This window comes from Rhinatrema bivittatum, chromosome 1 (genome assembly GCF_901001135.1).
Source record: "Rhinatrema bivittatum chromosome 1, aRhiBiv1.1, whole genome shotgun sequence".
Lineage (NCBI taxonomy): Eukaryota > Metazoa > Chordata > Amphibia > Gymnophiona > Rhinatrematidae > Rhinatrema > Rhinatrema bivittatum.
The window spans coordinates 327,664,517-327,680,853 of NC_042615.1; the positions used below are offsets into that span (position 1 = coordinate 327,664,517).

At 41.1% G+C, this 16,337-nt stretch overlaps 1 protein-coding gene across 1 annotated transcript in view; it reads right to left on the bottom strand.

Annotated features, from left to right (window-relative positions):
- The window catches only part of CCSER1 (coiled-coil serine rich protein 1), a 1,237,581-nt gene that overhangs the window by 599,058 nt on the left and 622,186 nt on the right, over nt 1-16,337 (bottom strand). The window contains 1 exon segment of the mRNA XM_029597704.1: nt 14,620-14,830. Coding sequence (XP_029453564.1) covers nt 14,620-14,830 — 211 coding nt within the window.

The following is a 16,337-nucleotide window of genomic DNA, read 5'->3' on the forward strand; positions in this document are numbered from 1 at the left end:
TAGCAAAATTACAAGAATAACTTGACTTCAATGTTATACTGGTTACAAAAAATAAAAACATAAATAAGCAACAAAGTCCACATAAGATCCAAATAAAAAATTAATTAGACCTCTATATAAAGGGAAATCAAGATTTAAAAACAAAACCACAAAATGATATTGGTAAATTTACATATTACCAATGTTCATGATTATAATCATACTATAGACGAGAAAGAGCTTACTACATGCATCTCCAAATTATGCAGAAAAGCCTCAAGTTTATTTGGATTAAAATGTAGTATTTCTCAACTGAATTTTTGTAGGAAAATTGTCAATTAAAGAAAGCCTCGTGCAACCACCTTTTGTTTTTTCAACAACTGAATTGTTAGGCACCCCAGCCGCGGAGACTGCGGCCAGCTCCCCCTACCTTTCTCCTCAGTGCTAGGAGTTCCGATGGCTCCAGCGTGGCTGTGGAGAGGCCCCCTTGATGCCCGCACCGAGCCCTGTCTGTTTTCGTGACTGCCACCTGTGGGCCTGCGCCGTCCCCTGTCACAGGGGGGCCGACCTCTGACTGCCTCTTCATGGCACAAGGCCACAGGTCGATGCCTCCTGCAAAACCCTCCAGGCAGGGCCCTCCCTAAGTGTGCAGCCGCACCTCCTGCAACCTTTTAAAGGGCAAGCCACACCAAGTGTAGTCCAACCTCCTGGATGACGTCTGAGGCCTGGGACTACTTAAGAGAGCTCCCTCTTCCGGTTTCTTGACTTGGTAATGAGTCTGCTTCAATCCGGTGAAGTCTTCTGTGCTGCATTGGTTCCTGTTCCTGCCTTCCGAGCCTTGTTCCTGCCTTCTGAGCCCTGTCCCTGCTCCAGCTCCCATCCTTGGTCCCTGCGGATGGATCTTCTGGCTCCTGACCTCAGACTAGCTTTCGGTGACTCTCTGGCTTTGACCTCGGACTGGTTATCAGCAATCTTATGAGCTTGGACTGACTTTGGATGACACTCCCAGCTGCTACCCGACCGTCTTCACAGAGGCCCACCTAAGACCAGCCGGCCCCCGCACCCAAGGGCTGAACCTGTGGAGAACGAGGTTGGTATTGGTGAAGCTCCAGCTGGCCCCCTGCAACAAGTCTGGCTTTGCCTCCCGGCAGTGGAGACCTGCGAGGGCTTGCCCTCTCAGGTTGTGCCACCTCGAGCAAGGGGTCCACATTCTTGCCCGCCTCCACAACATGAGTAACCATAGCAACATCAGGAAATAAAGCTACTTTTTGACAAAGAAAAAAATAGTCTACAGATTGAAAAACATTTTTATTATCTAGTTCATATCTGGCTCGAGTACAAATGTAAGAAGTAAAGTGGCTCTACTTTGAATATCTATCTCAGAATCTTGCAAATGAACTATCAGATCTACAGTATTAACTGATGAATCTAAATTTACAGGTGTACTAGAAAGCAAATCTCCATTTCTCTTTGTCTCAATGTAAAAAATCATAGAAACAGGGATGAGGGATTCTGATGGAACCTTCTACAAACCTAAATAAAATCATTTCAACACATCTAATTGTGAGATCATTGAATATTTAGGAAATTCACAATACAATTAATCCTCTACAATAATTCTCAAAAGATTCCAATTTTCAATGTAAAACCTGATTGTCCTCAATTTGAGCCAAATAACATTTAAACTAGAAGAGATAACATCCAAGATGACAGAAGGAACTGTATTCTCCAAACATGACACAGCCGGTCTCCAGCTGGGAAGAGTGCTAAACTTACTGTATTGAAAATGCCATGGTCCTGCTTTCAAAGACTCTCATTTAATGTGACTTCAACCCCTGAAACATTATATTGTAAGATGGCCATCTTCTTGAAGACCACAGTGGTATAATGACTTCCATGAAGGATATATCAATCAATGCGATTACACCCAAGGAACATGACTGCAATCTTAAAAATATATTTGAGACAATAGTGGCCTCAGGATTGAAATTAAACTAAGAAAATTGCCAGTTCAGATTGTCTCAACTGGAACTCCTAGCACAACTCATTAGAAAGGATGGAATGACTTCACTCAAAAAGGAAGAAAACAATTACAAACATGAATACCCCTGAAAATTCCAAGGTACTCAAATGTTTCCTTGGTTTGCTGAATTACTTGGGACAATACCTACCAATTTCTTCAAATCATCATATAAATGTACTCCTGAAACATGGGAATGGATAGATATGGGACCAGCTTCAGGAAACCAGTAGATGGTATCTGAAGCTCCCGTATTGTCCATATTAATCTTTAGTCTGCCAATCATAGTGAATGCCAATGCAAGCATCTATGATATAGGAGAAGTCCTACTGCAGGGGCATAACACAATTTTCAAGCCAATTCCATTCTGTCCTTGCACTTGTACGGAGGCAGAGAGGCAATACATCCAAATAGAAAAAGAATGCTTGGCAAGTGTCTGGATTTATTTCACAGATTTGTAGTCCATAATTCACAGAGCACCAATACAGATTACAACCAACTAACACAGTAATAAATATATACAGTTCACATAAACATGCAACAATCATTATTTAAAAGCATCTAAGAACTAAAATGTTTTTAATGTTTCAAGGCTTTCAAAATTTCATATAAGTTATGATAGAAAGTTCCTTAAGTATAGCATTCCAAAGTTCAGGACACAATACAAAAAGACTTTACACCTGGTTCCAATTAACCTTACAGATGCAATAGATTGAACTGTTAATAAATGCTGAGAGGCAAAGCACAGTAGGTGAGCAGGCACAGAAGAAGTTATTTTTCTTCAAACAAAAAGACTCAGAATTCAGAGCCTTGTATACTAAGGTTAACAACATAAACCTCACTCTCTGCTTGTCTGGCAGTGTTGTGCAGTTAGGAATTAGGGGAAAAAGGATACATAGACTCAGTCTTCCATTGCATAAATGGATCACAATGAGTCATTGACAAGCATCTCTAACATATATACTGCTTGCTTAGATACAATCAAATGCTTTTGCTAATTATTTTACTTAGTGAGAAACAGCAAGACTGCAGAAAGAAACACTGTTTACATTAGAATTAAGAGACAGTATATTTACTGTAGATACATTAGAGTCAGAGTTAGCTATATGAAAATGCATTTTGTGATCTTAAGATATTATAGAGGCATTTTCCCCTGACAGAAAAGACAAGTCTGTCATTATCTATGTAACTATCTCAAAACACTTACAGCAGACACATACATGAAAATTTTAAAAGTCCGGTGCATGCAAATACTGGGAGATGTGTGTGTGGCTGGGCTGCATGCATGCTGAAAACTTTTTTGAAGAAGCCCGGCCAAACACATATCTCCTGGTACACGTGGAACAGCCAGGCTTGGTAAAAGGGGCAGGCCAAAGAGGGCCAGGGGTGGGGTGTAGGTGGGGTTGGGGCCGGCTAGGACATTGCCAGTGCATGGAACTTATTTCCTCTCATCAGAGCAGGTAAGTATTAAAACAAAAAAATATAGGGTAGGTAGGTGGTGTTTAGGGGTCAGGGATGAGAGGGGAAAAGGGAGAAAAGGTAACTAGGTGGTTAGAGAAGTTCCCTCCCAGTCCACTCCTTTATTGGGAGGAAACTGGGGAAGGTCAAGTCACGTCAGCATGCATTTATTAAAAAATCCCACCCTTGCACGCACAAGTCAGCATCTATGCACACATGCACACACCGAGTATTGGATTTTATAACATGCGGGTGGCAACATGCACATGTTATAACATCAGCACGTCCATGTGTGCACACCAGGAACCACGTGCACATAGACACCCGTGAAGCCCTTTTAAAATTTAACTCATAGGCATTAGAAGAAGGCAATCATGTGATGCCTGGAAGGTACTGTACCAAGCTTAGAGTAGTACATCTGCTTCTGTAGATAAGAAGATAGTCTCAAGAAGATACTTTAGATAAGGAAGTAGGTCATCCATGGCTGTATACCCAGAACTGGACTGCAGCCCAGAACTGCTAAGGATTAAGGAAGTATACCATCCACATTAGGGAAGTAGATCATCCCTGGCCATATGCCCAGAATTGGCTTTCTGGCCAGAACTACTAGGGACTAAGGAAGTATACCATCCACATTTGGGAAGTAGATCATCCCTGGCCATATGTCCAGAAGTGGCTATCTGCCCAGAACAGCTAAGTCTCCAAAAAGAAGTATCCATCTACATTGAATGCATGCCCAGATAGGAAGGAAAAGATACATTATTTGACTAACTCTGAATTTCAGAGTTAGCTGGATAACTTATCCATCTGACTCAACTCCTCCCAGTTAGGCCCCCAGAATGCCTCTAATTTATCTGGCTAAATTCTAGCCAGCTAACTTATTACCCAGCTAGAGTTTAGCTGCATAAGTGCCGAAACATACCTTTAGTTGGATAAAGTCTGAGTTATCCAACTGAATGCTTTGAATATAGACCACTAGGTAGCCAGGCATTAGATACAAGTAAAACAGAATGTTTTTTCTTGCCAACATTGTTTCATTCTTGGACCTAGCCAATGGAAGGATCCTCTCCTCCTTGCCTGAAAGTTAAAGGTAAAACCTAACAAGTGATCGTTGACTATTTTTCTCGCTGGATCAAGATCCTACATTTGCCTGTGCTTACTAGAGATGTGCTTCGTTGTTCGCCCGAAGTAGGAAATTGCCCGAAATTTCCTACTTCGGGTTTTTTTCGGAGGCCCGAAACCCGAAAAGAATTTTCCCCGACTTTCGGGGAAATTTTGGTTTTCGGGTTTGCCTGGGGGAGGGGCACACATTTTTTTTTTTTATTATTATTAAAACCCACCCCAAACCACCCCAAACATTTACCTTAACTATAGTTCACCACCCCCCCCCCCCCATCCCGATCCCTCCCCAAGACTTACAAAGTAGATCCCTGGTGGTCCAGCGGGGTCCCGGGATCCATTTGCCCTCCTCCGTGCCCATGTTTCTGCAGCCGTGCTCTTTAAAATGGTGACGCGCAGCCTCTGAACACCATGTCACAGGGGATACCGGCGCCATTGGTCAGCCCCTGTCACATGGCCATCGGCGCCATCTTGTGCTCCTGTCATGTGACTGGAGCTGACCAATGGCGCCGAAAGCCTCTGTGACATAATATGGGCAAAGGCTATCGGCGCCATTTTGATTACTGGCAGCCGACAACGAAATGGCTCCCGGACCCCCGCTGGACCCCCAGAGATTATTGGCAAGCCTTGGGGGGGTCAGGAGCCAGTAATCAAAATGGCGCCGATAGCCTTTGCCCATATTATGTCACAGAGGCTTTCGGCGCCATTGGTCAGCTCCAGTCACATGACAGGAGATCAAGATGGCGCCGATGGCCATGTGACAGGGGCTGACCAATGGCGCCGGTAGCCCCTGTGACATGGTGTTCAGAGGCTGCGCGTCACCATTTTAAAGAGCACGGCTGCAGAAACATGGGCACGGAGGAGGTCAAATGGATCCCGGGACCCCTCTGGACCACCAGGGATCTACTTTGTAAGTCTTGGGGAGGGATCGGGATGGGGGGTGGTGGTGGTAGTGATAGATATGTAAAAAAATAATTTTAAATGCTTGGGGTGTTTTTTTTTAAAGATTCCTTTGCCGTTTCGTTTTTTGGCCCGGTTTCGGGTTTCCTCATTTCGTTTTTTCAAAAAACGAGACGAGGAAACCCGAAATTTACCACGAAGTATCCGAGTCAAAAAATGACCCGGCAGGAAAAAACGAAGCACATCTCTAGTGCTTACCAGTACATTAGCTTGAAGAGCTTCTTTACCTGATTTGGCTATCCATTGACCCTAGTACAGGGGTGGCCACATCTAGTCCTCAAGGGCCACAAACAGACCAGGTTTTCAGGATCTCCACAATGAATATGCATGAGATAGATTTGTATACAATGGAGGCAGTGCATGCAAATCTATCTCACCCCTTCTCTAGTAACTGAAAATGAATCATAGTTTAAGACCCAATTGTTTTCAGAATTCTTTGCTCAGTTTGATATCTGCCATGTGACAATGAGCCAATATTTTCCTCTAGCAAATAGAATGGCAGAAACAGTAGTAGCCACTGAAAAAGATTCCTGTGTCAACCAGATCCCTATTTTTCCCTTCTGAGCTAATGATCTATGCCAACAAAAACTAAAATGGAAATTCAAGATAATATGTTAATGGCCAAACTCTTCATATTACCCTTCCTTCACTACTGATACTTGCACCACAATGATCTGATTTTATAGTCATGCAACAAAATGATGCAAAATCTAGAAACAGCAATGAAATTTTCTACAATAGATGTCATTTAGCAAAATTGCTTCTGGCTGTTATATCAGGAGATCTGTTATGGCTCAAAACAGATGGTAAGAAACTTTTGGAGGATACCCGTGCTAATTGAGTTACATGACATACTACTCTCTTGCTAGCATCAGACCCCAGATGGCAAATTGACCAGGCACAATCAATTCAGGCATCACTGGTGAAGAAGACCTGGCAACAGTCCAAAAGATGTAACCAGACACATCAGTCTGCTAAGAAATATAATACATCTATTTATTTATTTATGCAATTTTTTATATACCGCTACACAGAACACAAGATTCTATCTTTACGGTTTACATAAGCAAAATTCAACATTAAAAGTTAGAAACAGAATAAAATACAATAAAATTCAATATAAAATAAAAAACCAAGTTACTAAAATCTACTTATTAAAGAAAATAAAAATAAATATAGTTAAGAGAATAGAAACAAGTCCCTCTGTCAATCTCCTGTTCCTCAATTACCCTCATTGGCATTGATTCCATATGCTTGCTGAAAGCACCATGTTTTTAGATCCTTCTTAAATTTCTTCAGATTATCCTGTACTCTAAATTCAAGGGGTAAACTGTTCTAGAGTTTTGGCCCTGCGATTGAAATAGCCCTGTCCCTCACTTTGCTGAGGTGAGCAGATCTAACAGTAGGTACTGAAAGTAACCCTTTATTCTATACAAAGAAAGTCTGGCCTACCAGATCATGTCAAATAGTGAAACTCATTATTAGAATGGTTTTAAAGTTTGGAAGCAGACAGCTGGGGCAGAATAATCCATTTTTTCTCCAATGGGAATATAACAGTCTACTCATTGTTCCATGGGTTGTTCTGAAACACTCATTTGTTACTATGTGGAAGTGTTCCACTAGAAGAGGAGGACGATGTGATGTGGAGTTTAATGTTCAGTAGTTCCATATGTGTAAGGTTCTGTCAGAGGCTGTGCTAATAAAGTTGTTAGTAAAGTTCATGGAGAAACAGAACGCTTTGGAAAATAGTAAGTTCATGATTCCTATTCAACCTTTGTGGTCAAGTTTGTTTAGGATTGTGCCTAGTTATAACCAAAATAGGTAGCCCATAACCATCTATAAGATGACATCCTTATAAGTGCATGTGATTATATTTGTTTTTAGACACAGAGGGCAGCTCAAAGCAGTTGCCTGTGTCTATTGATAGCTATTAATACAGCAGATAGCACAGCTCATAAAGAAAGCATAAACACATTGTGGGTCTAAAGAGGTATACAAGTATAAACATCACCTAGGAACAATACAAGAGGAGAAGCTGCTTTGGTATGGTTCACAGAATCCCTAGGACTGACTTGCTTAGATATGTCCTTTACCATAACATTTTGAAGGTATTGTTTTAGTCTCTCAGTCCTGGAGGCTTCTGGTGCTAAACTGTCCTCCTGGCCTCCTTCAAATTGATTTGTCTCATATAGTTTATTGCACTTTCTAAATTTTCTGAGGATAACTTTTGCTATTAGGGGACTTTAATTTTCCAGTCGACTTGCCATGCACTGACAAAACTACTTAATTTCTATCTGAAATGGATACCCTTGGATTTAAGCAAATAATTCAATCAGCTACTCATACTGCTGGACATATCCTAGATCTGGTTTTAATTAGTGATATTACTTTAGAGCTGAATCTACTGACTAACCTGAAATATATTACTATGGCTTAGACTGACCATAGGCTAATTTGTTAATTTCAGACTCACAAGTCACTCCTTGGACATTCTTCCTTCATGCTTTCTCTTCTTTAGACCCTAATGCATTTTAAGCACTTTGGGAATTGGTCAACAAGCATCTAGGAAGTTTTTTCCACTACTGAGTTGATTGGAATCTTGCTATTGTGAATATTCTTGATATTATTGCCCCAATGCCCCAGTCACAAAGTGTAATTCCAGGAAGCGAGTTTATAAATTTTGGTTTACTGCTGACTTGGCATCAATTAAGAAAAGATTTAAACAAGCTGAGCGAGGATGGAAGAAATTCTCAATCCTCTTAGCTAAAGATTTATATCTTGATCTAATGCAGCAATACAAGAACATGAGAATGTTGCTAAGAAAGAAATTCCTTTCTCAAAATATTCAAGCAGCAGCAAACTGGATGCCTGTGCTATTTACTGTAATTAGAAATATGACTACCTTGCCTATTGTTTATATATCCCCTGATGCTCCTGATTCAGAGGTCTCAGCCAATATTACTTTTTATTCAAAAGGTTTTCAAGCTGCATGTGTTTCATACCTATAGTTTATGCCTGAACTTTCTTCTTCTGACATATTATGGGATAAAATTTGTACTGCATCCACAGATTAGATAACTAAGCATTTGATTAACTTAAAACCTACTTCCAGTGATCTGTACCATTTCCCTAGTTAACTGAACATGCTTTACCACAGATGTTTATGCAGTATTTAACCAGGATAGTCTCTTACAGGATAATTTTCAAAGGAAAATATAAATGGAACATATCACAGTAATTTTCAAAAGCCTATTTACCCATCTTACAATGCACTTAATGTGGGTAAAACATATTGACAATTCAACAGCATATACTGTAGCAGTTTTAAAACGTTTTTGAAAATCACTATAATGGACTTGATTTTTTAAAGCATTTACACACTTAAAAATGCATTTTACACATATAAATGCACCTTACCCATGCAAATGGGCTTTTGAAAAGTGCTGCAATATATGCCATTGAATTGTCAATATATGAAATATATAGAAATATTTAAAAAAAAAATGAATAAAACACCAATTATATAAAAGCTTCAAAGCAAACCTTATACCATATTTTCATTCCAATGTAAAGATGATTGATGCTCACATTTTGTCAGAAATTGTAAATAGGCCATATAAAGTTACCAACAAAAATGCATATAATCAAGCACAAAAGCTGTGTTAGAACTCAAATTTGAAGCCCCGATAGTTCATCACTGGATTGATCAAGCACATACGATTGACTAAATAAAATTTTTCATAATGCAATGCCTTATCTTTCCTAGGGGAGGAAATACTGTATTTTATTACATTTATAAAGCAAGGAATAATACTATATCTATACTTGGGAAGCCAGTGATGCCAGTTGGGGTTGATTTGGTGATCAAATGGAAAATATTTTTATAATTTATTTTTCAATTTTCAGAAATTTGTTTTCCTAAGTTCTCTGACCACTGTCTAGGATAGCTAGTAATTTTTCAAATAACTTCTAATAGACACACAGGGGTAGATTTTAAGAAAGTGCGCCTTCGCGTACTTTTGTTGGCGCACCAGGCGCCAACAAAAGTACGCTTGATTTTAGTAGATACGCGCGTAGCCGCGCGTATCAGCTAAAATCCAGGATCGGCGAGTGCAAGGCTGCCGATGTCGTGTAGCCGGCGCGCGCCGAGCTGCGCAGCCTGCCGCCGTTCCCTCCGAGGCCTCTCCGAAATCGGAGCGGCCTCGGAGGGAACTCGCTTTCGCCCTCCCCTCACCTTCCCCTCCCTTCCTCTATCTAACCCTTATGCCTCCCGGAGGGAGAAGTAAATCCCCGCGCACCAGCGGGCCGCTAGCGCGCCGAGACGCAACCTGGGGGCGGTTCCGGAGGGTACGACCACGCCCCCGGACCGCCCCGGGCCAAAACCACGCCCCGGGGCCCGCCCCCGAAACGCCGCGTCCCACCCCCAAAACGCCGCGCCGATCCGACACGCCCCCGACATGCCCCCCTCAAAAACCCCCCGGGACTTACGTGAGTCCCGGGGCTCTGCGCGTGCCGGTAGGCCTATGGAACATAGGCACACCGGCGCGCAAGGCCCTGCTCGCGTAAATCCGCCCGGATTTACACGAGCAGGGCTTTTAAAATCCGCCCCACAATTTTAACATGGTGTTGGAATAAATTTGTATAGTTTTATCATTTTATATGCTTTTTGTAATTTGATTATATTTGCTGTTTATTTTATATTTGTTGTATTGATTTTATGAATGTATTTCATGTAATCTGCACTGAATTTATGAATGGAAGCTGTGGAATATAAAAATCTCTAACAAATAAAGAAGCACAATTAAGATAGTTTTTTTGTAGTATGGCTCTTCACCAACTGTTTGAAAGTAGTTTTTAAATCCCAGGAACATCCTTTCACCTTATAACCTTTTTTGACATCTTGGCATTGAAGTACAATGGTGGAAAGTTGTGGTTAGGCCTGCAAGATCAGTATTGTACCTATAATAATTTACATTTATATTTTTCCATTTTGAGTTTGAGCCCAGCTGCAGTTGACCCAAGGTGCTTTCTTCATATCTTGAATTTGAATACACCAAAACACAATTTCCTGGTCATAATTTATGTCAGCCTCGTTTTGACACTTTGGCAGTATGAATATTTTACCTGCTGCTTGGAAGCCCTAATTAAATACCAGCAGGATATCATCAGCTTTTAGCCTTTTTTTTTATACCTTCTCAATGAAAACTTATGGTAGAAGGCTGAGTTAAGCTCTGTATGGTTCAGTATTTTTAACTATTACGACTTTTTCTGTTGTTTACATTTCACAGAAATTTGTTTCCATATGTTCTTTGACTACTGTTTAAGATAATCAGCTAACTTTCAATAATAACTTCTAACACTATCAAGATATTTTTTTAGATAGTATAGCTTCAGACTAATTGTTTGGAAGTAGCTTTTATAATGCCATGAATATCCTATCAACTTATAACTTTGCTCTTGACATCATGGTGTTGAAGTCTGATGGTGTAAATCTGTGGCAAGCCCTGCAAGAATAGTGTAGGCTCTAACATTTTTATACTTATATATTGCTCTCCTGTGTCCGAGCCCAGCTGTAGTTGAGCACTAATGTTAACTTTAAGGTGAATTTAAAAGCCCAGCGCAAATCAATCAGGGGATGCGTGTACAAGCAGGGCTTACACACAACGACTGGATTTTAAAAGCTGCCAAGATGCGCACGCCTCTCCTCCTGCACGCACATCTCTCTTGGATTCAAAAAAGGGGGAGAGGTATGGGCGGGGCCAGGGCCTTGGATTAGAGATGCACAAGTCTTGGTACCCGCCCAGGTCCAGTGCGGCGTAAATTTACTTCTGCTATTGACGAGGTAAAAGTCTTAATGAAAGTATTTCTTGCCATCACAGAAGGGTGAACTGGGGGAAAGGAAAGCTATTAAACCAGAAGGTGGTTAGGAGAACCTAGCTCTAAACTGGGAAAACTGGTGAACGAGGTGAAGAAACTGCTCATGGCGTGGATGTACGCCGGTTGTAAAATTCTCTGCCTTATGTGGCTGAAACCCGGTTTATGCGGCTGGGCGCGCACAAACTTAAAAATGGGCGCACATGTGTGCACACCCAGGCTACTTTATAACATGCGCTATTTGCTTGCAAGTTCTAAAATGGCTGCATCCCTGGGCCCGCCCGATGTACATGCTCCCTTTTGAAAGTTACTGCCCCTAGGTTCAAGCTTTTTTTTTTTTTTAAATATACTTGGGCTTCAATACAACAGATGATGATTTTCTGGTGACATTTTACGTCAACTCTGTTTGAGCCTTGATATTTTGGCAACATGGATATTTACCAGCTGTTTGGAAGTGACATTTAAATACCAGCAGGATTTTGTCAGCTTTGAGCCTCGATTTGATACCTTGTCACTGGAACCTGATGGTGGAAGGCTAAGATAAGCTCCTTGCGGTTAGAGTTTTTTAATGCTTCCACCTTTTAATCGTTATCTGTTTGAGCCTATAGTATTATATTCATGTTGATATATGACTTATTAAAAGTTTTGTAATGTTTATTTTTTTTCTAGTTCAAATTGTGAGTTTAACTAAAGTTCTGATCCTCATCATATTTGAATGAAAACATGCTATAAGGTTTACTTTGGAGCATTCATGTAAATGTTATTTATACATTTTTAACATAGAGTAAGTTTTGGGGTTTTACACGCGTGGCCATGCCTTGTACGTGCCACGTGCATTTTACAACGGTCCGGCCACGCGCATGAACTCTGGTACACGCAGAAGTGCTGGGCTCTCTCCAAAGGGGCGGGCCGGGGGTGTGGTCTGGGTGGGGAGGGGCGGGGGGGGGGGGGGGACCGGGACAGCGCCATTAGGCACTGCCTCCGGAAAGCGCACGCTGGCAGGCGGCGGGCGCATGGAGGTTACTTCAACTCCAAAGCTAAAGTAAAAAAACAAACAAACAAAAAAAAATAGATAGGGGTTTGGGGTCAGGGAGGAGAGGGGAAAAAGTAGGATGGCTAGAGAGGGTTATAGGTAAGTTCCCTGCCAGTCACCTCCTTAACTGGTGTAGACTGGGAGGAAACTGGGGAAGCCCTACTTCTGTCGCCGTGCGTTGCTTTGTAAAATACCTCCCGCCTCGCACACGCACGCGTCGCGGGCCACCCACACATGCGCATGTGGATTTTAAAATCTGGCACGCACGTGCACATGACCATCGGATTTTACAACACGCGTGCACCAGCATGCACATTTTATGAAATCGGTGCGTCCGTGTGCACGCACCGAGAACCAAGCGCACATGGACACATGTACGCTGTCTTAAAATCGTCCCCTGTATTTCTAATTATAATCCTTCAGGATCTTTAGATTTACAGAGTTTTTAAAATGTGTTTTCATTTTATTTATTTATTTTTTACTTCTCTAGTACTTCTTATTCCTTCCCAGTGAGGAAGCCGTTTTGGTAAAATGAAGGCTTTGTCGGGGAGTATCGATCTGGAAAAGGAGAATATTTATATTGAAAATGTATTTAATATATTTGGGGAGCACCAATTAGAAAAGTCTACATCACTACAGAAGGGATTCATTACAAGTATTACATTTAACACATTTTTTTTATTTTTTGAAAGACATTTGATGAGATTACCCTGCCACAGCACCAATTTTCCTTTGGACAATTTAGACTGAATTAGTGTTAACATTTACATAATGGGGCAAATCTTTAAAGGTACGTGCGGGCGCAGATTTGTTCGCGCAACCCGGCGAGAACAAATCTACGCCCGATTTTATAACATGCGCGAGCTGTCAACGCGCATGGTATAAATTCCAAGGTCGGCGCGCGCAGGGGGTGCAAAATTGTGCAACTTGCGCGTGCCGAGCCGAGCAGCCTGCCTCCTTCCACCTCCCCCCACCTTCCCCTCCCTTCCCCTATATAACCCACCCCCCAGCCCTACCTAAATCTCCCTCCTAACCTTTATCGAAGAAGTTATGCCTGCCTCCGGGCAGGCGTAACTTGTGCGCGCTGGCTCTCCATTCCCCGGCACGGTGGCGGTGCCGGAGGCCTCGGTCCCGCTCCCGGCACGCCCCCGGGCCGGCACCCGGCCCATGGCCCCATCCCCGGAACACCCCCTTTTGCAAGCTCCGGGACTCACGTGTGTCCCGGGGCTTGCGCGCGCCGCCGAGCCTATGTAAGATAGGCTCAGCGCGCACAGAGGGAGGCAGGGGTAGGTTTTCGGGGGTTGCGCCTGTATCTTACATGCGCAACCCTTTGAAAATCTACCCCAATGGGACTACCTCATGGATATTAAATATGGACATCTTTTGAAAATCTAGTAGGAATATGCTTCACTGAGGTTGTGGAATAATAAAGTCTATTAAATTGTTTCTCCAGATATTTGGAAAGTAGCATTGTTGGTTTTAATAGTTTTTGAACTTTATGTTATTTTGAATAGTTCTGCTGGTAATTAAATCATAATATATAATTTTTGTATATATAAATAATGTTGCCTGCTTTTTCTTGTTAAGTTGACTTCATGAGTGCTTTCTCATGCTAATAATTTTATGCATTTACTATAAAAGCAATTTAGATGGTTATTTGCCTTATTTATCTTTTTGACTCTCTCTTTATCATATATATATATATATATATATATATATATATATATATATATATATATACTTGTGACTGCAGCTACATTAAAGATTTTACAATCTTTTTCCATTATAAATGAGTAAAAGACACCTTTTATATAGTATAGTATATCTTATGGAAATATTAGAAAATGTTTGCCAACAATTACTTGTTAAACTTTACTAGAATGAAACCTCAATAATTAATTAACATAACAAAATGTAAAGAAATAACAAATAAAATCCTGACAATAAAAATGGCAAACAGAACAGAATGGACAAATGAGTTTCTGAAATGTACTTTGCAGACTTTCCTACTGTAGGTTTTTTCAGAAGCAGCAGTTTTTAAGATTAAATTCTGAGCACTGCATAGGATATTAAATTTTCTGCCTCCCCACATTTATCTGAATCTTTTTTATATAATTCCATAAACTAACCCATTGGCACTGAACACTATTAATCTTACAAATAATGAAAGCATTACCTCTTGCAGAATCCGCTTCATTTTGAACAGTAATGACTTCACAGCAGTACAGTCCTGCATCATCAGTCTAAATGGCAGAGACTCCAAGCCTGCAGTCTCCTCCAGGCCTGCCCAAGGCCAATCAACAGAGGGGCTGCTGGGCATTTGGCTGATACGATGGCATTTGGGTTCTCCTTGATCGGTCTCCTTTGATAAATGTAGAGTGAGGTTCCTAAGAAAACAAACAAAAAAAAAAAAAATAAGCAAAACTTTAATCCTTGTACTATATTACAGATCTGCTGATACCTTAAGGTTTTCTTTGCTTACTTGGAGATTTTTTAGACTTTTTTTTATTTTGCTTTTTGAAATGACTTTCAAGCTTTATGTTATAATGAACATCATAATATAAGGCCATTGCAGCATAACTCGCAGCATCATTAAACTTCATTACAATTACCCTAATTATGTTAAAGCACTAGGGGGTGCTTTGCCAATCAGATATTTTCTATGGGTAAATGCATTGTACAGTATCTCAAATCTGGTTAGTTGTTGCACATAGTGAAATGAATATTCTGGAGGGATGTGTTTTTCTCTGTTTGTTTTTAAGAGAGCATTAATAATTTCAAAGAAGCTTTAAGTATGACTTTAATAGGTGTTTTTCAATGAATAATTACATAACCACAGGATATCTTTATACATTAAAAGATTAGTTCAATGAAATTCAGGACTTACAGAAATTTCTAAGAGACAGATATTTACATTGCTTGGCAAATAAACATAATTGGATCAAATGGCTTGTAGACATAGCAAATTTCAGGTAAGATGACTAAACCACCTTTATTTTCTCATAGCTAGACCTCTATGCCCAAACAAGAATCCATTATCTGCCTAATTTCAGGCTGCATGATCACTTTCCCTCTAGGCAGAGTTATTTGTATGCTTTGTGTGAGTGAGAGAGAGAGTGTGAGAGAGTGAGAGACACTATCTGCAAGGTCTTTGTAGTAGTTAGCTATTTATAACTCTATAGGAGGCCCACATAGTAACTCGAAGTGAGGTTTAGGTAGTATTGTAGGGGTTAAGGGCCAATTTTACATGCAGATGAGACATACGAACAGAATAGTACACTCTTGTGAAGATTTGATGACCTTCGGAGTGAGGAAACTCATACAATGATGAGATTTGTACAGTATTCTCTCAACCTAGCTTGATGGACTCTCTACCTGGGAAACATCAAGCTGGGTTGAGAGAAAACACTGTACAAATTTCATCTTTGTGTGAGTTTCCTCACTCCGAAGGTCATCAAATCTTTACAAGAGTGATCTGTTCTATTTGTACATCTCACTCTGCATGTAAAAGTAGCCCCTAACCCCTACACTACTACCTAAACCTCACAGAGTTACTAGGTGGGCCTCCTATAGTAGCATAAATAGCTGCTTACTATAGTGCCACCGCCAGAGGTGCTCTCTCACTCTCTCTCTCTCCCTCTCCCCCCCCCCCTCATCTCAGGCCCTTCCCCCATTCTCCGCCCACATCTTAGGCCCTTCCCCAGCCTAAAAATACCCAAAATGGAATTTGTGAAAAAAATCGCAAATTGCGTTATGGGCATAATGGATAATATCGCACAGCTTAACACTACTGAAAAAGATATAGTTATTTTCGTCGTTATGGCTTCATACTTTACGAAGCCAACTCACTTTTTTGGACGTCCCACCCCCGACTCCTCCCCAATCCCTCCTCTT